Source organism: Brienomyrus brachyistius, chromosome 10 (genome assembly GCF_023856365.1).
Source record: "Brienomyrus brachyistius isolate T26 chromosome 10, BBRACH_0.4, whole genome shotgun sequence".
Lineage (NCBI taxonomy): Eukaryota > Metazoa > Chordata > Actinopteri > Osteoglossiformes > Mormyridae > Brienomyrus > Brienomyrus brachyistius.
Window position 1 is genome coordinate 14,569,793 of NC_064542.1, and position 21,598 is coordinate 14,591,390.

Consider the following 21,598-nt stretch of genomic DNA (forward strand, 5'->3'; position numbering starts at 1 on the left):
ACTTTAAATAGGCTGTGTTTATTTTTGTACTTGCAAAAATGAAATAGCATTGTCTGCTGCAGAAGTGGGCGGCACAGCAGCGCAATGGCTAGCACTGCAACCTGAAACACACAGGGTTGTGGGTTCAATTCCCACCTTGAGTGTGTGTGGTTGTGTGTGTGTGTGTATAGATTACATGTTCTCCCTGGGATCATGCTTGTTTCCTTGTCTGGTTTTCTCCAACAAGCCAACAGGTGAACTGGAATCTACAAATTGTCCTTGATGTTTACGTGTGAGCCTTGCAATGGACTCAGCCCATCTAATTTGCCCCAGTGCTCCAAGGTTACCGTGACCCTGTACTGGATAAGTGGTTATCGATGGACATATAAAAGCTGAACACTGCACTCATAAGGAACGTATCAACAGTTCAAATTATGGTTGGTTTTAAATTATGTACTTTTACCCTCTTTTGAATACACTGTTGCAGAATAGAAAGGCACTCAAAAAAATTAACAAGGACAACTCCAGGGGTCATATCAAAGCTGAAGTAAAAAAAAAAAAGTAGAGTAACCCATTATTACCTACATCCCTTCCAGAATATATCTTCAAGAACAATTACATGGTTTTACATAGAAGCCTATTGCCACATCCAGGCTGGACAACAATGCTCCATCTACAGCTATAGCTAGCACTGTGATTTGTAAGCAAAAATATTTTTGTTTTTGAAATGGATGGGAATGTCTTTGCATGTATGTCTTTGCATTTAATAAATAATTCTGCAAAATATCCTTGTAGATTCAAGGGTGTTGCACCTTTCACAGATGTACTTAACCAATGTCTGCAAAAACAAACAACAAAAAGAAGGCAATATGATTTTACATCACCATTGTTACAGGTGAAAAGAACTATATTTGCATACACTGCAATTTATTGAACGTTACCACTATTAAAGATATAGCTTTATGTCTTGATAAAAGATATGACTATATACAACAAACTTTCAATTGTTTGAGGATGGATTTCTCAAATAAGCAGACCACATAAATTCCTGAAAAGGTTTACTGTATTAAACAGATAAAATACCAGTTGAAAGCCAGATATAGGTTTAAATAATTTATAGCCCCTTTCACTGAAATGTTTTATCACTATAAAGATCAGACACAGGTAAAACCATGAAATATTAACAAAAAAAAAAAATTCTGCCTCTTTGTGAGACCCTCCACCCAATCAGCTTGGAGTTATAGGTGAAGGTAGAGTTATTCTCAGGACAAATGGTTGCCCAGATTTCCCACCAGCCTGTACTTAGCCTCAAGGTGGTGCACTCATCAGGTATGGAGCGATGTAGGAGGCGGAGCTCTGCCGGATCTGGAGAAAAAGCCAGGGGTCTGACTGGCTCAAAGCCCCGGAGCTAACCTATAGTGGGAGTTCTCAGCTGTGCCGCCAGCTTAGTGGTGGATGGTCCTACCCAGTTAGCTGGAGCTAGCCTGCAGCTGGAGGCTCGCGTAGCTTAGCAGCGACACCAGAGGCAGAGCAATACTCTCTTCTGGGGCTACCACAGAGGCGGCGCCCCAGTCAGCTCCAGAGCTGCCTTGGAGAAGGAACTCGGCTACCAGCGCCACTGCTGAGTGGGAGTCAGAAGAACTGGCGTGTTGCCACATCTATTCTACGCTCACGGTTTGTCAGAACAAAGAGAAGAATCACATTTGTAATTTATGTAGCAGCAGGAGGGGAGTAATAATAGTTGGTAATTCCACATTCAATATTTGAGATAAACATTCACGTATCAAACAGACCGCTTGCCAATATTTGTGATAAACATTCGCGTTTCAAATAGATCGCATGCTTTTTTAAACACTTGGCAATACTACTCTTCCTCCATCACTTCCGAACAGGTTAAATAGATTTTTCAGCATACCAATCCCATTGTATTGGCGAGACTGAAATAATTCTATCAAAAAAAAAAAAAAAAGCTGACAGATGATGTCTAACGCCACGAAAAGTCATTAAATATTTAAAGTGCCTTTCAGTTGTGATTTGAGTGTATGAAAAGCTCGTGCTAATGAATTGTCACTGGAGAACCCCATTGAGGTAGCCTACTTACAGGCACAGAACAATAAAGACAAGAAAGGGAACTGTGGGCCCAGGTGGGGCAGCCACGCCGTGAAACGGGCTCTGGGCGCCTTACCATTTTCGTCCACTCCATTGATCTGTGTCGGGTTGAGGGCCAGCACAGCTAGGTTGGTTTCTTGTAGAACATCCATCAATATGGCCAGATTCTGTTCCTCCCATGCATCACCACCATGGTCCGACCTGCAGAGATGGAGCAAAAGACAGACATACTGAGCTGCTGGGGGTGGGGGCGTGGACTGATGTGAAGCCCCAAATGTAGGGTAAACCACTCACTGGAACGGTCCGGGACTTAAACAGGGGCCTCCAGCACCTTAAGTAACCGAGAGTGACATCATCGGGTCAATGGCGGCCCGAATGTGAGTAATTCTTGACATTTCAGCACTGGTTCACCAATGATTCGGGGGCTGCCGCGTGTGACGCACCTTGCTCTCCCGCTAATTCGAACACTCCGGAATGTAAAACAGACACGAGCCGGGTCTCCGGGGCAGCATCGCACCCCCTGCTCAAAGTTAATTGTGTTACAGATCCACGCTGAAGAAGAACATTAGAACTACCCAGCGAGAAGTAAATAGGAAGCATTCTGCTCGCCAGCAACGATTACCATGGCAACACGATGCAACACTATGCTATTTTAAACTCATTTCACCACTTATATTAAAGTTATTAACCCCTTGAGACCGCTCCTGTACTCAGCTCGAAAGAATACGTCCATCATAATTATCTGAAGGCATGTCTTCCAATCTGCCTATTTAAATTTCTACCACTATAATATAGTTTTTTATTTAAATGGTGTCTAGGTAAATAACGCTTCCATCTATTATTGCTTCCTTTCGTCATTTTTAAAGAGCTTCACGGAACACAGAGGTGAAAGAGTAAGTGGACAATTTTCTGTGTCACGCAAACAGGATTGTGTGGAACCAAACAGCGGCACCTGCAGGGACTCTGGGTTCGCCATGGAACGCGTGTGGAGAGGGACCCAAAGGGCAGCTCCGTTAGGTTTGGGGAGCCTGAGACGCCCGCAAAAAGACTCCGACTAAGTTGGGTCGCAGGCCTAATCATCAGGTGGGTGGGGCATCAGCTTTCGGTTTAGGAGTGGAGAAGCAAAATACAGCCACTGAATCATATACATCCGCAGCACACATTTGGCTCATGTGTTACACACATAGGAAAAAAAAACAAACCAAAGCACTGAACAGTATTAATAATCCAAAAAAATAGAAGAAAACTTCTATTAAATACCCTCTATTTTCAAGTAAAAGACCCACTGTGTTTTTAAGTGGAGAAGGCTTGCCAGCTGTGAGGGCTTCCTCGGGGTAAGCATTGACACGAATCGCGTGGATTTGCTCCCCACCAGAGCACGGGGGCCCTCCCGTTTGTCAAAAGTCACAGCGATCTTTAATCCAAGGCGCACCAGGGCTTGCCGTAACATTAGCATACCTTGCTTTTAAATCGTAGGGGAATAACAGGGAGATAAGGCAGGTCCTCTTGCTTCCCCTCCCCTTCATCCATGAGAATCCCCCCCCCCCCCCCCCCCAGCCAGCGGGTGCTTGCTAGCTGCGGTGCAGCTGGCGGCTGTTCGGCAGGGACACGGTGCTGCCGCAGGGCACTTGAGCCGCAGCCAATGTCACGCTGGTCCTCCCAGCAGCCTCTGCAGTACTCTGCATCACCTGCGCCACAGGCACCACAACAAAGGCTGCCGGCAGCTGGATGCGGATGCAACACTGCACGTCAGGGCGATGGGGAGGGGAGGTGGGCTGGAGGAGACCGGGCTGGGGGGGGGGGGGGCTGACAGGCTGTAGCACAAGCCTTCGCGGGCGGAGGTGCGCGGCGACGAAGCGAGAGCTCGAAACAGGCACAAAGGCAACATTTCTCTCCGCCGAGCTCTGACACGCGACACACGAGGCATTTATTTTTCACATTATTCATGATTCCGCAGCCCGCTCCCTTCCTTCGCAATGCCGCTGAGAAGGGAAGACAAGCGATTAGAATAATGAAGACGGACGGCCTGTAATAAGAGGTTGCATAAATTGCCGCCTCGGCCAACAAGCATGTCCAATTTAACACGTTATTAGGTCCCGCTGTTTTGTCTGCTTGCCGTGGCCAAATGAAGGTCCATGGTCCTGCACGGTGGGACCCGTGGAGCACACCGGCACCGGTCGCCACTCTGGGCTGACAGAGAGAGCCCTGCCAGAACAGCTGTGGCCTGGAGAGATACCAGCCACACCATTGGCAGCTCTTTAGCTACCACGGCCTCTAGAGGATGTAAGAATCCCATCCAGAGCCGGATAACAAAGGTTATTTCAAATCCCATAAATTGTAACCATTCCCTCTACTATGGATAAAAGCCTCAGATAAATGAGTAAATATAAATGAACCAGATAGTTCCTGGTACCTGAAAAGTGCCACCTCTCGTGCCACTGTCTCCAGCCTCACTTCTCCATAATGAAGAAAGGATTAGGGAAAGTACAGGTTACGAGGACTCACTATTAAATTGTACTCCAAGCGGCGCCTGCCAGGAGTGGCACTTGTACTAATTGCGCGATGTTCCCCGGCATCCATCGCGATGGCACGTAGCTAAAGTTGGCGGTGCCACAGGCATCTCTCATGTGATACTACCCTGCCGGGTCCTGCCAGTTCCACACCTATCGGCCACGCACCCACCTGGATCCCGAGCGAGGAAAACGCGGGAAAGTTTTGTTCTTGTTTGTTATTTATTGTCGGAACACCTGGATCGTCAAGTAGAAAGGAAATGTATCCCAAGCCCTCCCCACCGAAACTTCTCTCCCCAGATCACGGATGAATAAATGATGAGGCGTTTGTACCAGACGACGTTAAGTCCTGGTGTTCCCAGAGATCCGATGATTGGATATTTGAAGTTATGGCGGATTTTAATAGCTTCTGTACTTCAGATGGCTCAAATGTAGCCGCCCCATTTCCCTACTGGGAACAAACACATTCCCACCTCATTTTCAGCAGATCAGGCCTGCTTTTCGCTGCTCCTCTTACCCTGTTCCAGGGCCCCGAGAATAATGAATTGTTTCGCCTTTCTTCTTTCATATGATCCTTGAGCTTTCACAAAAAAAGGGAAAGTTTTGCAGTGGCACATTTCTGACAAAGAGGGGAGCAGACAGAGGTTCTGACCCAGCAAGAGCCTAAATGCTATCTAAGCTACATACTCATTAAACGGTGACCGAGATGGCTATACGCCATGCACAGAAACAAATGAACATCTGAAGAAGAAGGGGTCAAAATTATAGAGAGCCTCAAGAGTTAAACCCAAAAATAAAAAAAATTTAAAAAAAACTCTGACGAGAAATAAATATCACCTCCAAAGTGTGATATCTTCTGGAGGCAAATAGCCTATTTTTGTCTTCTCTGGGTACTAGGTGGAGGGGATGTCATGGAGGAGAGTTTTATCACATAATAGTTATTCAAAAAGCCTAGGTGAGATCAAACAGCGGTTTCCAGCTGTCTACGAACCCACCTGTGGAAGACCCGTGCCCCCGCCCAGTTTCTCTACGAATATCTAAAGACAACTAGCAGTAAGGGGAGCTTTGTGGTAAGTATTTCATTTTCTAAAATGGCTGCTGTTGTCGTATCTATGTACGTATCTACTGTATACAGCTAATACCAAAATAAACATCTGCACTAGGCCATGCGGCAGGAATAACAGGAAATGAATAATGCGCACCTGCCTGTTAAGATAAGCCTTTGATTTTGAGTGATCAGTAACATTTTAACTTTTGTTATGTAGCTAGATTATTATTAGAGGGATACCGAAACATCGGTATTTTAATATGTTGCGATCATTTTGTTTCAGATGGTCTGATGTAGCAGTTTACTATCCATTAGCCAGCCACAGAACATTTATTTACCATTCAACGCGTTGTTTTATGAAGTCACCAAAAAGGTATTAAACTTCCTAAAATGCCCCATAAACACCACCAACACTCCAGTTTTGATTGATACCAATGAATGACTCCTTTAACTAACTACTTAGAATACCTATTCAATATGTTCAGCAATTTGTAACTATAAAAATGTTTTCATTAATGGAGGAAGTTTTGGTGACTTGTTCAGCATCCAAATTGGTTCTGATTACTGAATTTATGTTTTTTTTTCCAACAGTGTACACTGAAGCACAGTTCACTCTGGATTCTTGAATTATTTCTGTAAAACTGCAGGCGATAAGTTCTTGTTCCAAGCAATGAACAAAGAACAGGTCGCACCGAGGTAACATTCACAGTGGGAAAAGTCCGTACTCCCCTGTCGTTATGAGTTGTTTGTGTTTTAAGGTTCAAGCATGTCTAATGTGTTTTGTAGCACGAAAAAAAAAAGTTTCAAATCAGATCAAATCAAAGGCATTTCGAACTGGGTGAGGTCTGCTCTTTGTGGAATGACTCACATTACTGCAGGATTCCTTGCCCATTATGATCAATTTAGTTTTCTACAAAGCACACTGCTTTTACGGGCTTAGAGTTTCATTGATTGCTTTAATACATACTTTCCTGCCTGTTATTCTGTACTCTAAAAGTTACTGAAGAGTCTGCATCTTGAGTTGGATGTACAACAATTAGAAAAAGAAGTAGTCTGATTACACTACCATTTGAGAACTTGACCCTAGATTTAGGTGTCCACAGCACTTCAACCGCATCCTGTGAAGACATGGCTCCTCCTGGTCACCTCAAGGACTGCGGACTGCAGGAAGTTGTATGGTTGCAGTATTAGATTGAATTAGCAGAGAATACTCCTGGTGAAGGAAATGTGACGCTGGACACATCTGATGTCCATCACAGTAATCTCTGCTGACTCGGGTTAACCCAGCATGGCATGGCGTTCTTTGGGAAGGGGCAACTAAATACCTCAGACTAGGGTCACAGACTGGGTGGGGGTGGGGGGGGATTCCACTTTGCTATATTGCCATATTGTCGGGGGTGGTGGGGGGTGGGGTTGGTCTGGGGGGCTTTGGTGCATTTTGCTACTGATTGGGGGCGGGTGTGTCTCTGCAATGTTTTGTTGAAAGCATTCAACCAGTTGACCACCAATGAAATTGCATTACCCATTAATCATCTCCTGCAATCGACCGGGAAGCATGCTGGGATCAATGGTTGGGTTGGGCAACCCAGGGATATAGGCTCTATAATGCTGGGGTGGGGGAAAGACTGGCCCACCGGGAAAATTCCCAAACTTCCCGATGGCCAGTACACGCATGTCACTGTCCGATGAAAAACGCAGATCTAAATCCATTATTTCAAGAGTGTGAAAAAATGCTTTCTCAGAAACTAATTTACAAAATAAACCTAAAACAATGTCATGAGACACCCTTAGCGTCACAAATAGAAACCTATCTTTACACAGCCGTCAATGAATGGTTTAATTAGATGGATTTATGTGGACTGTTGTCACCAAAGTAAATATAATAGTGTTAACAAGTACAGACTAATCTTGCTTTATATTCACAATTAACAATGATGTTAATTAGCTAGCTAACTAATGATTAACATTAAGTTAAAATTAAGTAAAATTAATGATACAAAGTAATTAATATGAATGACAATCATGAATACAAATGTTAACTAGTACAAATATAAATACTAGTTAAATAGATGGCTTTATCTTTTCATTGGTCAATTCTATGTTAAGCACTATCAGTAGACAGAGGGGAACAGGTGCATTCCATCGATAGTAAAAAGTCACAATTGTCAAAAAGTGGACATACGCAGTTTTCATCGGACAGTGACCATATGCAAACCCAGCACATGGCTTCCGCTTCCCTGCCCCAGGCAAACAGTGGAAGCCATTCATCTTCAGACAGAGCATTCAGGAACATTAAGGTATTTACAAAAAAGAATAAATAAATAATCTCCAGGGAGCAGTCTTTACAGTAAACATGTCAGGTCTCGTGACACAGCTGTGGAGCCTCAGAGCACTCTCTTATCCCTCCAGGGCGCTGGACAGCTCAGATGAGTGCAACATCGCTGCACGGGACAGCACAGGGCGTCACAAAACAGGCGGCCCGCAGGCCCAGGCGGGGGCTGAATCATCAGAGGGGGCTGAGAGTGGCATCATCAGCATGCCGCACAGTCTGTGCTCCAGGCCCCCTGCCGAATACACCTCCTTTAGCTTCGCACGTCGCAGGCCGCAAATTACTCACACTGCCTGTTTATACAGCACGCACTCTCTGTCCACTCACAACCGCCCAGTCAATGCCTGCGATTCCTTACCTGCCTTCCTTTAACGGCACGTGAGCACATGCTACAGCCAACCTGCCGCATGTCTAGTGCCAGGTAAACATTTACATAGACGTACTATGATTCTCCTCACCCTTTTTCATCCAGTGATGGGGAAACATCAGTCCTTTAGCCCCACAGGCTACGTGGGCCCCGATTCACCCTCAGCCGCCTGTGGTTTAATTAAAGCAATTATGTAGATAAAGTAACGGCCCATTTTTAATGCGTCGTTACCTAAAGATGAAGCGGTAACACGAAGCAGGAGTCCCAACTGCATGACAGAAGAGAAGCAAAAACACGCATCTGAAGACAGATAAATCTGGAACAAAAAGTCACGCAGTTTATGAAACAATTATGTCTAGTCATGTATGAAAATTAATGGCATGCCAGGAACAGTTTTGGGCCGGTCATGTCCACTACACCAGGACCAAGTAACAACAGAACAAATGACGGCTATGATTTGGACCCACCCTTACATGTAAAAGGACCAAAGGGATAAATTAACAGGGTAATGAAAGGTATCTCCAAACCTCACAAAGGCGCTGGTCTCCAGGTGGAGGAGTTGCTAGCACCTTATTTGTTATTGAGGCTGTGGAACACCATGTACAGTCATTTACCGGGTTTCAGTCCATGCAGAATGCCTGGCCTGGCAATATACTCAGAGATCTTCTGCACCTCAGTGCTCAAAGAGCAGATAATACATGCCCACGAGGCAAATAATTCACACCTCATCAGTGGTCGACATTTTCTTCCATCTTGCAGAACAGTGATAAAACTAATCAGTAAATAAAATTAGTATTGAAATTCACAGCCAGATCAACAGTATAACCTGATATAAAGTGATAAAAAGTTTTTTTTTTTAAATCCATTGTGGTAGCCAGAATACACGTTGATTAAAATATTAGCTAGCTACAAGGTAGACAGAAAAGACATCTATAAGATCTGCACAAATTTGCAGGCAACAAATTCACGCCTTTTTCCAGACAAAGAGACAGTAACACAAAATTTGGATTTATTAGCAATAAACAGGCTATGCATTAAACATAAATATATATTCTATATATGATCAAATGGCCAATTATCTCTTACTCCTGGTCTCCTAGCTTATTTGTTTATTCCCTGGCGCTGTCAATTACGAGCTCCTTCTGGAGGGCCGTGCTGTGTCTATGCGTCCGCAGGCGAGCCGAGAGCTAGGGGAAAAGAAATCTCCACTGCATGGGCAAAGGTGCCGCTTAGATCGCGAGATAGAATTTTGTTTACGTGAGTCATTTATTTGCCAACACTAATTGAGAGATGCTCCGGATCCATCTGAAGAGCATGCACGACGGTGGCGGGGGGATGGGGTTGAATGGGGGAGTGCTCTGCTCTCCCAGGTCCTCATGTCAGTTTTAGACACTAACAACACTGCTGATTAAACCAGAAATGGCCGGGGGAGGACTGGGACGCCGCAAAAGGACATATATATGATCCGGTATGGCCAAGTCATCGCCGCTCTGTGGACTGATCCCTGTCGGAACACTGTGAAGTTACACTGTTGACCTTTCACATCCAATGAGGTCATGGCAGTAAACAATTCCCACAATCCCACTCATCCACAAAGCTACCTTTAATTCTTGTTTTATTCCCCCCGTTCTCAATCAGAGGGTAATGCCATATAACAAAACGCCGCATTTGTATTTTCATTAAATAACCTTCCAAAATGCAGCCGTCCCTGAGCTTTTGCACCAGACATCACTAACCCAGGAGACCCTCTGATACTAATTAGATCGAGCTACAGAAACTTGTTCAGTTGTTCAAAAGTTTTCTAAAATATCCAGTCAATCATTTATCCAGCCTCAAATGCCCCCCCCAGAATGTCTGCACAAATATGTAATTCAGCCAAGCATATGCTACATGCCTACTTCACTGAGACGGATGGTAAAAGTAATTCCTTTTATCCAAAGAAAATAAGTCTTTATATTTCTTAATGTGCAAGTAGAAAGGATGTGAATTCCATGTAAAGGCCAGCTAATTAATTCAGAAAGTAAAACGAATTTACCTGAAATTAGCTAAAAATCTTTTGCATATTTGCAAGCCTGCAGTTATTTTTCTCAAGGTTTGTTTGCATGAGCTAATGTTAGGGGGGGAAATGTAGGATTTAATTTTTTTTTTTTTGTTTGGCTTCCAGATGACTGTTTAAAAAAGATTTCTCTGCCCGCTAACATCACTTCCAACTCCGACTGGCTGAGAAGAGTGTTTGCTTTGCAGCCATGGAAACGTGTAGCCACCAAGGAAATGTGGTTTCAGGCAACTGATACAGAAATCATATTGTATGGTACATAACAAAGTGCTCAGCAATCTACAGTGACATGCAAAAGGCCAAACAGATACAGGAGTCTTTGTACAGCTAAAGAATATTCACAAATTAATGTCTTGATATTTACAGAACCTGCACTGTCTCTTTTAGCTTAAGGAAGAGTGACAGAATTATTATATATAGAGCATAGTAGACCATACAAAAATAATCTCTGTGTTTTCTGATGTACAATTCATTAAGCTGAAAAATTAATTTAGTTTTGCAATAACTTGATCCCAGAAGGCTAAGGAAACAGCTTAGAGAAACTTACACACACGTGATCCACTTGCCATGAAGACCAAACTCTTCAGCTAAAAATTGGCAAACAGCCACTGATATCAAACCAGTGGAATCACTTCTACTAAGCCGAGGTCAGCAGCAAGTGTTCTCGATGTAAAATCATTTACCATCAAATTATTCTGAGAATTTTTTAAAAACGTATCTCTAAATCGACTCCCAGCTGTGACTAAAACAGTCACACGAAGGTATTATTGAGATCTATCGCTTCAGGCTCTAACGATGATGTGTTTTTACGGCCTGGGATCTCAGCGGTGTAGAGCCCATCGAAAAAAAAATCCCTACGGCTGATTAATCTGGCGCATTGTTGCTGATCAGTTTCTGAAACGTGAAACCCGTTATAATTGATGTAAATTGCCGGGAATGGGCTACCAGAAACGAAACACAAAAGGGCCATTTAAAAACACAGTCAGCCATCATGTTCCATATATAGCTTCTGTGAAAGCACCTCCGAAGAAAACAAAAATGGGCCAGACATGCTTCAAGTTTTTGTTTTCCAGCAGTGAGACAAGTCGCTCCTCTAGCTCCGTGATCTGCAGAGCGTAAAGAGAGCATCACACCGGCAGAATGTGTGTTGGAGGAGAGTACGCCGCACACAAAGCATCCTGGGAAGAAAACCAACCACCTAAATAAATAAATAAACAGCAGGAACAACACGCTCCAACTATAACCCGCGCACATCAAAAAATTCTGGTGATCCTTTACCGACGGCGCTTCCCGCGCCTCCTGATCGGCTGGGCAACCACGCCAAAGGAGGTCGAACTCAAAGGCCACAGTTGTGAACGGGGGGAACATCTGTTCGATGAAATGGAAGACCCATTTTACACATGCCACAGTCGCTTTTCACAACACAGAAAGGTATGAGGCCCAAAAAAGGAATGAGTTAGGCTTTGATGGTGTCGTTCCAATTCAAGAATCAGCTGGAGCATAAACATACGTTTATGCGGCCTGTGAATATGATTTATCCGATTCAGGAATCAGCTGGAGCAGATATCTGCTGATGTAACATACGTTTATGCAGCCCAAGATTTATCGTGTATATAATTGTACAGGGCCTTTCATTGCTGGTGCTCCTCTTACCAGTCTTACGCCACACCTTATCTAACTGATAGAGATGATCTAATTAGAATCTGGATAATCAACAGAACTGTTAACAGATGGAGAACGGAATGAAATGAAGCTTTAATGGCCAAGTTCAATACAGGAAACATTTATTCACATAGCGGTCGGCTGTTAAGGTTTTAATATGCAGACTAACAGCATTCAAGAGAGGTTTGTTTCTAAGGTACCAGCAAAAATATGTTTTTCTTTTAAATACATTGTCCATGTAGATATTAAGCCTGGCATTAATTAATTAAGGCAAATTAACAAAAACAGTGGCTAAAAATAATGCATGTCGAGCTCATCTCCCAGTGGATAAAAATACCTGTGATAGGTAACAATTATCTGTTTTTAAATAGCAAGCAAAATGAATGTACCACATGAACGCAGATTATACTGTAGAACCAGTAATGTGCTTCCTAAAACTCTTTTTAACATCTTTCTATGTCATAACTAGGCACCTCTTTAAACAATCAGAGATAGATAGATAGATAGATAGATAGATAGATAGATAGATAGATAGATAGATAGATAGATATTGGTTTACTTACCTATTAAATAATAATAATTATAATAATTATAGATATACACATTTAAGTTCAGTTTGAATTAACAACATATAACAACATATAAAGTATATATAACGACATCAGACAAAACGATTTTCAAATTGCTTATATTTCAATAAGGACTTTCAATATGATTTTTTTTTTAAATATACTACTTAAAACACACACACACACACACACACACACACACACACACACACACACACACACACACACACACACACACACTAGATACACATGCTCAGGGCTGATACATCTGGGCCTGGTTAAAGTGTATCATTTTGAGCCCTCAACCCAGACCAATCCAATTATGTCTGAAAATTTGCCAGTCAGGGACCCTTGGAATCCTCGTAACTTTTCTCCCCTTTACGGCGCCCCTGTATAATCAGTTTGAAAAGGACCTTGTGTGTGTTTTTCTTAATTAATTTAGCATTTTTACATCACAGGGACAATTATTTTATACGTTTCATCTACATTCAGGAACTATGAACAATATTATTGCTTAATTCGTCTTAATAGGCACTTATCTTTCAAACGTACATTTATTTTCAACAAACGATCCCAGCCCAGTATGCCAACCAGGCAGGACATGGAGATCCACAGAATATGAGTAATACCGATAATAATAACATAATGGGAAAATAATCAAATACAATAACATGGTGTGAAGTGGCTTCTAGGTAACAGCCCTGAGAGGCGGATGGGTGGTGCACCTGCAACATGCGTTTGATGCATCATTCAAGCTCCCGAATCTGACAACAGGTTAGAGCTGTTTGCAAACTTCACGAACCGCGCATAATGACCCATGACCCCTGTCAGCCAGGCTTTTTCATAGGATATCCACTATTTTTTGTATTTTCGGGTTTGTAATACAGCTTTGGAAAGTCAATAAAAACAATCAAGCATAATGTCTTGGCAGACTCTGGACACACGCATGGACGAACGTGCACACACGCGTGCGCGCACACACCCACTTGGCGTTGTCAACAGTGGCACAAACCCGTGCCCGGAATGATTTACGACCATCAGAAGTAGGGAATATGAAGAGCCCACCCCCCCTTTTTATGTAGAAAACACAATAAAGAGCTTTGAAAAGAAAGATGACATCTTTTACAGAAAATATAGATGCATTCAACACTCAATATGCCCTCACTTAATCTTCCAATCCCTCACTGATGTCACCAGCCGTACATCATGTACCCGGCGTGAAATAAACCACTAAAACTTCAACCAATCACAGTCCCTGGTTTTGTCTGGGCCTCAATTGCGGATGTCAGCTACACACAACAGACATTAAATGCAAAAAAAAAAAACCCTATCTGTACATAAAACGAGATTTTCTTTTTTTCTTCCCTCACAAGCCACCCCAAAAACTTCTACAGCTGCTTGTTTTTGCGGTTCTCCGAAAGCCCAGCAGGCAGGAGAGAGAGAGCAGGCGCCTTCTACGGAGGCCGCATCTGAGGGTGCAGATCCAGCTCCCCGTGCGTGTGCGGCGCCCCTGGGGAGGAGGGTAATGACGCCGATTGCCGTAATTTGTCTCTTCAGCTCGTCCCCCAGCAGCTCTCAGAGTCACCACCCCAGAGTCTCAAGCAAATGCCGCTATCCCGATTTATGGCTAAGGGAGACATTTGTTTGCCCAGCCCTGTTGGCTCACTTTGGCCATTCTCCGCATTCCTGCATGTCTCCTCCAGCCAGAATTATAGTGCGCATAATGTTAATGTTGTCAGGGAGGAACAAGATGTGTAAACCGGGAAAAAAAAAAGCCGTCGTGCAATTTCACCGGCACGTCTGACATTTCACCGCAAGGCAACGTGACGGACTTAGAAGCGCGGGGCCATTATTAAAACATTTTGCCAATTATTCGGCTGAAAGCAAAATATAGGCATTAGAGTAAAAGACGATTTTAAATAAGACGGGAATGAAGCAAACATTAACGGCTCTTAACGATCTCCAGTCAGTGAAGAAAAAAAGGCTAAAAGAAACAAAATAAGACATGAAAGAAAGCACTTTTTCCAGGGGCAGCTGCAGCGAGAGTCGTAAGCTTGAATATTTCATGGGGCTGTAGGATATTCTGTTACCCCCCCCCCCCCCCCCCCCACCCACCACCCTTGCACCTTGAATATGTCAGATGCATCCCAGTGCTGGCCACTCGCTTAATTACAGTCACGCAACCAAGACAACAGTGACCCTCGCCCTGGACACCACCCCCCCAGCCAGCCCCACTTCCCTCACCGTGCACATCGCAGATTTCCCATGTTAGCGGCCGCTTCATTACCCGTCTCCCACAGTAGCTCCAGCTGCTTATCAGACCAAATAAGAACAAATTTTTGTGAATCTAAAGTATTTTAAAAATCAGAGGCCCTGTGCCTTGGCTCAGATCCACGTCTATCTTGCCACAAGAATTGATGTGTACATGCCACTTGATGAACGAAGACTATTTAACATATTTCTAAGCCACCTTAGACAGGTGGAGTTTCGTTCGATATAATTATCCATGCCGGACAATACCTCTGGAGTGTTCCAGCACTACCAGGCTCAACATCTTGTTACAATTATGAGATCCCTCCTAGACTGTGTAAAAATTAAAAGCGGCAATTCGGAATTAAAAACGTTGCTGATCGACATCAGACGGGGTCACGCTACACTACCGGGGCACGTTCTCGTCTGCATGCCGCAGCGCCAAGAGAGAAGGTTTAACGCTGACTGGGGAAGGGGTTAACTTTTACCATCTGTTATTATCTGCCTTTAATTATCCCACTGTTGACATTCATGTGTTAATTGATAGGCAGTTTGGAGAGCTCTTCTCATTGCTTCTTATTGCATTTTTCCAAACAACTCCACGCAGTCAGGAAGCAGACCTCGCCATGCAGCTTGAGAGTTGAAATTGCTCTATTGTTGTCTTGGTGGGGGGGAGGTTTGTCAAGAAAAAAAAAAAACAGAAGTGGAAATAATATCATTCCCTTTCTTTGTGCAGGAAAAAGGCCTCGGCTTGCGTTTTCAAAATTGTTCGTTACGAGGCAACCTGTACCATTCTTCCCTTGAATTCTCACTTTCCTGGCTCGCTCTGAGCACGGAAAAACCCGCAGTCGGACAGCTCGCTTCCGGGAGATGAACGCTACACCACAGTATACCACACGGTGAAGCCTAGTGCTGATCTGTGCACCCGGTACAGCTTTCCTGCTCCATATGCCTGCGTCCTCACTCAGGAACATAGTGTGAACAAAGAATGCTCACCCCCCCTGCCCACTCCCAAGCCTGACTGACAGGCTACACCGACACTGCAGAGAAGAGCATCACCGAAGACGTGAGCCTGGTCAGTTTTGTTTTTTACGAGGGCCGTGAACAGCAGGGGATGACACAAGGCTACTGGGAGTGGGACAACCGCTCGAACAAATGTCCAAGAGCGAAGAGAGTTACAGACAAAAGACACTCCAGTCTAAATGTTTGTTTGAACAACAAAAAGATCAAACAGAACAACTCAACAGAGCATACTAAAGGCTACAAGGAATGCCATTCCCTATGAATAATGAGTTCATATTTAAAATTCTTATTACAAAATACACCAGAATCCCATATTGAATAATTACTAATGGAAGATGTATGAATGTATATACTGGAAAAACATCTGGAAAAATAGAATATACAATGGCGCCTGCACAAGCTTTTTCACACTTAATTAGTGTTTTATGCCACTGTGCATTTACTGAACATACAGATATACATATGGATTTATACAGACACACGAAGATTAATGCAGGTGGGTGTGTTGTATTGACTAAGTAAAATGTCGCAATGCTTGTCCAGGTACTGGAGCCACACAGACACTTAAAAAAGGTTTTCATCACATTCGGTCACATCAGTTGACCTGCTGGAGTGAAATTCTGTCACAGTTCATTATGAGAGGAGGCAGATATACAGCACCGAGGACACCGGCTAGAAAATCCCTATTAGAAAAAGATGCGCACATGCTACACTAACTAGATCGCTTAGTTTTTTTCTCCTCTTCCTAGCAGACCCCTGTATGTCTTTGTAAATACCAGCATCCGCTAACATTTTTTTTTGTTTTTCTTCTTTGTCTCAGAAAAGTCACCTCAAAAAAAGCCACCTGAAATCCCAATGAAAAATGAGCTAAATGATAATGGGACTGGCTAACCATAGCCGACTATCTTATTTGTTTGTGCCACTGTTATAATTCAGTCTACCAAATGCACTGATGAAACTTAAGGAAACGGGACTGAGCCCTCATTGCCATCCACCTGAAAAATTCCAGATTCCTTCTCATCCTTAAAATGTGATGCCTGCACGACACCATATGGAATTCAGATGTGAGATCAGGCTAATGTTTGATGCAGTACGGTTTCTGGGAGGTTACACAAGAGATCAAGGGAGAAATCTGGAGGTGGGTGGGGGGGCAGTAAAGTCATATGCTTAAGTAAGAATTTGCAGTGAAAGTAAATTGAATTTAACAGAACACAGTGTGCTTTGGGTGTTTATACCATTAGCTCAACCCAACTTGTCGCATTCAATTCACTGAAGAAATGATGTGCATTAGTGAATTTGACAATGCAATAAGGTGGTCAGCTTATTTTATTCATATGTTAAATCTGTTGTTTCAGGATGATTGTTCAATGTCACTAAGGTTGAGGTTCGAAAGGAAGGTGAAGACTGACAGCAGATTTCTGAACATTTCTGTTCTATTAAAGTATCACCCATTCAAAGTCAGGTTTTTACAGCACTGCAAGACACAGTGATGCTTGGAAATGCATTCTAAATATCAAAAAAGGGTATTTACAGCAATGTGAATTGCATTAAAGATCTTCTGCTCGACAACTAATGTCTGGTTACTGGCTTTTCAACCCCGCACACATTTTCTGATTTAACCATATACATGGATGACCCAAACAGGCTGCCTGCAGAGACCTTTCATTTTAGAGTGAATAGAAACTTCTGGGCTCGGCCGTCATTGCAGTCCAGGAAGATTCCGGATTACTCTCATCATTTGCTTCTCCCCCTGCCCTCAGTGCAGAATAGCAGGGAAGATCCAGTGAGGTGTTAAAAGTTGATTAGGCAGTTAAAGGTCACATATCTCTGGCCCTGTCAGCATCCCAAAGGACCATGGCCCCAGAGTTAATGAGTTGGAGACAGCCGTGTTCAACAAATGGAAAGTAGGTGTTTGTATCTACTCTCTGGGGGGATGTGGAAAGACAATGCCTCTGACAACTGGCATAGCATCTTTGGGGGGAAAACAGGCACTGATGGGCCATAGAGGGGCGGCGCCTTCCTACAGCATTAAACCAACGAAGCAAACGTGAATTACCACTCCAGAACATCTGCCAAAAAATGTGTTGCATCATGCCTGACATGATACAACCTTTGGAATAGAAAAAGGGTTACGCAGGCAAACGACAAAGCTGTATTATTCGTACTGTAAGTTCATCTCATCAGCCAGAGGCCCAAAGACACGGTTAACCCGCAGTTATCGCTGTTAACGCGCGAGCTGTTACAATTCAATATAAACATATATTGCCCAGCTATATTGGCCCAATGCATTTTGGCTGACGGGGATCAATATTTTTTATTACCACTTTAACCAGCCTCCGTCGCTCAGTGGTAGTAGATGCAGTTTAGGAGCCAAAGTCATTTATTTGCACATTTGTTTGAATGTTCCTGTAAAATCCTCAGCCGGTGAGGAAAAACAGACTCGGTTTTTAACCAGTTCTGATGGTGCACACACTCTGTCTAACTGCAACGTCCACGATTCCGATCCCTTTGTTCCACCGAGGCTTAAGTTCAGCTTAAGTCCTGTCAGCCTGCTGCGGTGTCTTGTCTTCCCACTTCATTCCTATGTTAGCTTCACCCCAGTTAGCCAATAGAGACAGCGGCACCCCGGCAGTCATGTGAATCCTTTACAGAATCGCACCTCGGCATGGCAACGGACCAAAGGGGCCTTTGCGAGACCTGGGAGGGGTCTCCTCTCATCTTTGATCATCCGGGAATCAAGTGAGGAGAGAACAGACCAGCCTGCAGCAGCTGTTAGGACATGTGACCTGTCTGACATTTGACACGTGCAACACATAGAACAAAACACGTAACACCTATAACAGAGCACAGAATTCATATTTTGAACCATTTTATGGCGTTATACATTAGAACAGAATAACGAGAACATCAGCAAGACCGTGTAGGAGAACTCAGAGAAAAAGCAACCTAATTTAAATTTTAATTACGGCTAACTGTATCTAAATCAAACGTAAACGTTACATGGAATGCGTTGAGCGTGTCTGCAGATCTAGTTTTTAGATGAAGGATAACCGATGAGTGGTTAGACCTTGTGTTTTATACACGAGAGATAAAAAAACAAGGAAAGTAATGACCAATAAGCAGGTTTTGTGGAGGTGGGAGGGAGACGCGTATGGCGAGTGAATGGTCAGCAGCGGGGGCCTACAGATCAGCTTGCCCCCCGAGGGCTTGGAGACATGATGGAACCCCACCTCCCAAATAACCATCTTCTTATGCAATTCATATCTCATCCTTGTAACGCCATCCTGACATACAGGAAAGGTAACTATGACAAATGAAGACAGGAGAATTTTGCCAACAAGGCAGAAAGTGGAGCAGAAGTAAAAACCCGAGTCAAAACTTTCTAAAGGAACACATTTTAAGGGACACATTTGCAAGATATTTTTATATATCGCACAGTACCCATCTGTTCAGGAATGTGTGCATAGTGGGGAACCAGACAGTGATAAGTGAATTGAAATTACATAAATAATTAACGTGTAATAATAATCCATTCATCTTCCAATAGCACTTAGAGAACAGGGTCACGCGGTATAACAATATCATATTTAGCATAATGTATAATATTTTGCAATAATAAATAACAATAATAATAAATAATAATAATGTTTATACACCAAGCTTGTTCATACCAAAATCATAAATATTTCATTCCCTAGCCTACTGTGTATCACTAAATAAGTCCAGGCCACATGATTCTTACAGCTACCAATAGCAGATACCATATGCGAAAAGACTGTCCCCCTATGTGCTGTGGGAGAACCAGAGTTTCTCTGAGTTTCTCTGACAGAAACCTGACGCGTGAATTACGGCGGGGGAAAAAGACCCACCGCGTATGTGACGGATGCTCCTTCTCCGCTGACCGAGCCCGTCTAATTTGCAGCAGCTGATGGAAGATAATGGGCGCGAACACACGCGCGCCGCCCACGCGCCGTCCGGAGCGGCTCGGCCACCGGACAGGAGCATGAGGTGACGTCGTTGCACGGGTCCCTCGCGTTCGATTGGCGCCAACACCTGGATTTTTCTGCAGAGTATGTCACGCACCCCTCAACCCCGCCTTCTGCAAAGACGGGGAGTGTGAAAAGAGAGGAAGAAAGAAACATCTCCGTTCGCTTCTCCGTGTACCTGTTCCCCTTGAATAACAACCCGTGCTGCTTTGCTCTCTTCCACGAGCTCCCTCTCACACGTATTCAGCCGTGATGCCGCCCGCGTGCAAATGGACCGCCAGTTCGCGGTGGAGGATGGTGGTTAAACCGGCTCGCGAGCGCTCTGTCTATTGTTACCTATTAGCGTTACACCTTGATGGCGCACTTCTCAGGCGAGGCAAAAATGTGTTTTCGAAAGAAGCGTCGGTACCTTTGCACGACTTTGTGTTTTAAATTTGTGTTCTCACTTCTTTATGCTTTCCCAGAGCCCGAGATGCCTTTCAGTCCTTCCTGCCCGACGCTATAGCCATGGACTTTCTTAATGCGGTGATCTCCTTCTTCTCTTCGCTACATCATCAGTTAATACATTTTGCATAACATATACTGCAGAAAATTAAATGAATACATGCAAAAATGTCTGAGGAACACAGAATCTACTCATAGGTGGTACTTCCTGCCTTGAGGCTTGTAAAGTTACTGGTTTGTTAAGCACAAATTAAGAAAAAGGTTTAATTTGAAACACAGATAATGATGTCATCTTAAATATCATATTTGTATGTCAAAGCTCAGATGCAAAGGTGACAGCGCTGCCACATTAGCAATGTGCCTTAAGAACCTTCTGTCCCAGGGCCTAAAGACCCCTTCAGCCGAACCACCAACCCTGGAGCTCTGAAGCTGTAGTGCTACCCACTGAACCACAATGCCACCTGACTAAAGCTACCACTGTCAAGATATATTGTTCAGTTGTTTCTTTGTACATTCCTGCTGATAAAAGTAAACAAAATGCAATATGACTAAAATGTAAATGCACATTTGTTTGAAAAGCATTATTTTTAAAATGGTGCTTTCATGAATTAATCCAGAACAAATCCATTAACCATTCCACACCTAGGACTGTGCACGTGGTGTTTGCATGTTCACCTCCTGTTTCACTGGGTGCTTCAGTGTCCCTCTGCATACAGTTAAACTGGCATCTCTAAATTGCCCATAGCGTGTCACTTCATGTGCCCTGTGCTGGACTGGCATCCTGCCCAGGGTATTTCTCTGCCTTGTGCCCTGTGCTGCCTGGGATCGGCTCCAGGCCCCCCTGTGGCCTTGTACTGAATAAGCGACTGGAAGATGTATATATATTTTGTATATACCTATAATTCATGAATAATATATGACTTGAGCATGACACAAAATACAAACCTTGATAGAATGCTTGCCACTAAAATGTTCCTGTTCAGTTATTTGCTGGGACAATATTTTCCATATGTTTTGTCCCTTTCTTGAATAACAAAGAGTTGTAGCTCCCTTGGAAGGCAGGCTGCTAGGGAAAAACAGCTCTCATTTGAAATGGAGAAGATGTTAGCTGCCCATTTCTCATTATAAATGATCTCGCAGTCACACCGAAAGGGCTCTGAAAAATCGTTATATTGGGCTGGTGTCATCCTTTCACCTCCGCCTTTCTTAGAATCTTCCGAATAAGCCGATCGCATGCAGCAGTTAGTGGATGCTAAGAGGCACATG

General features: G+C 43.6%; 1 protein-coding gene across 4 annotated transcripts in view; it reads right to left on the reverse strand.

Moving 5' to 3' along the window:
* The window catches only part of nexmifb (neurite extension and migration factor b), a 68,506-nt gene that overhangs the window by 13,776 nt on the left and 33,132 nt on the right, over positions 1 to 21,598 (reverse strand). For all 4 annotated transcript variants that reach the window (XR_007400289.1, XM_049027481.1, XM_049027482.1 and 1 more), the window contains exon 2: positions 2,165 to 2,289. Coding sequence is in view for 3 of the 4 variants with exons in the window: in XM_049027481.1 (XP_048883438.1) it covers positions 2,165 to 2,240 (76 nt within the window). In the remaining variant the exon portion in view is untranslated. The remainder of the gene's footprint in view (positions 1 to 2,164; positions 2,290 to 21,598) is intronic.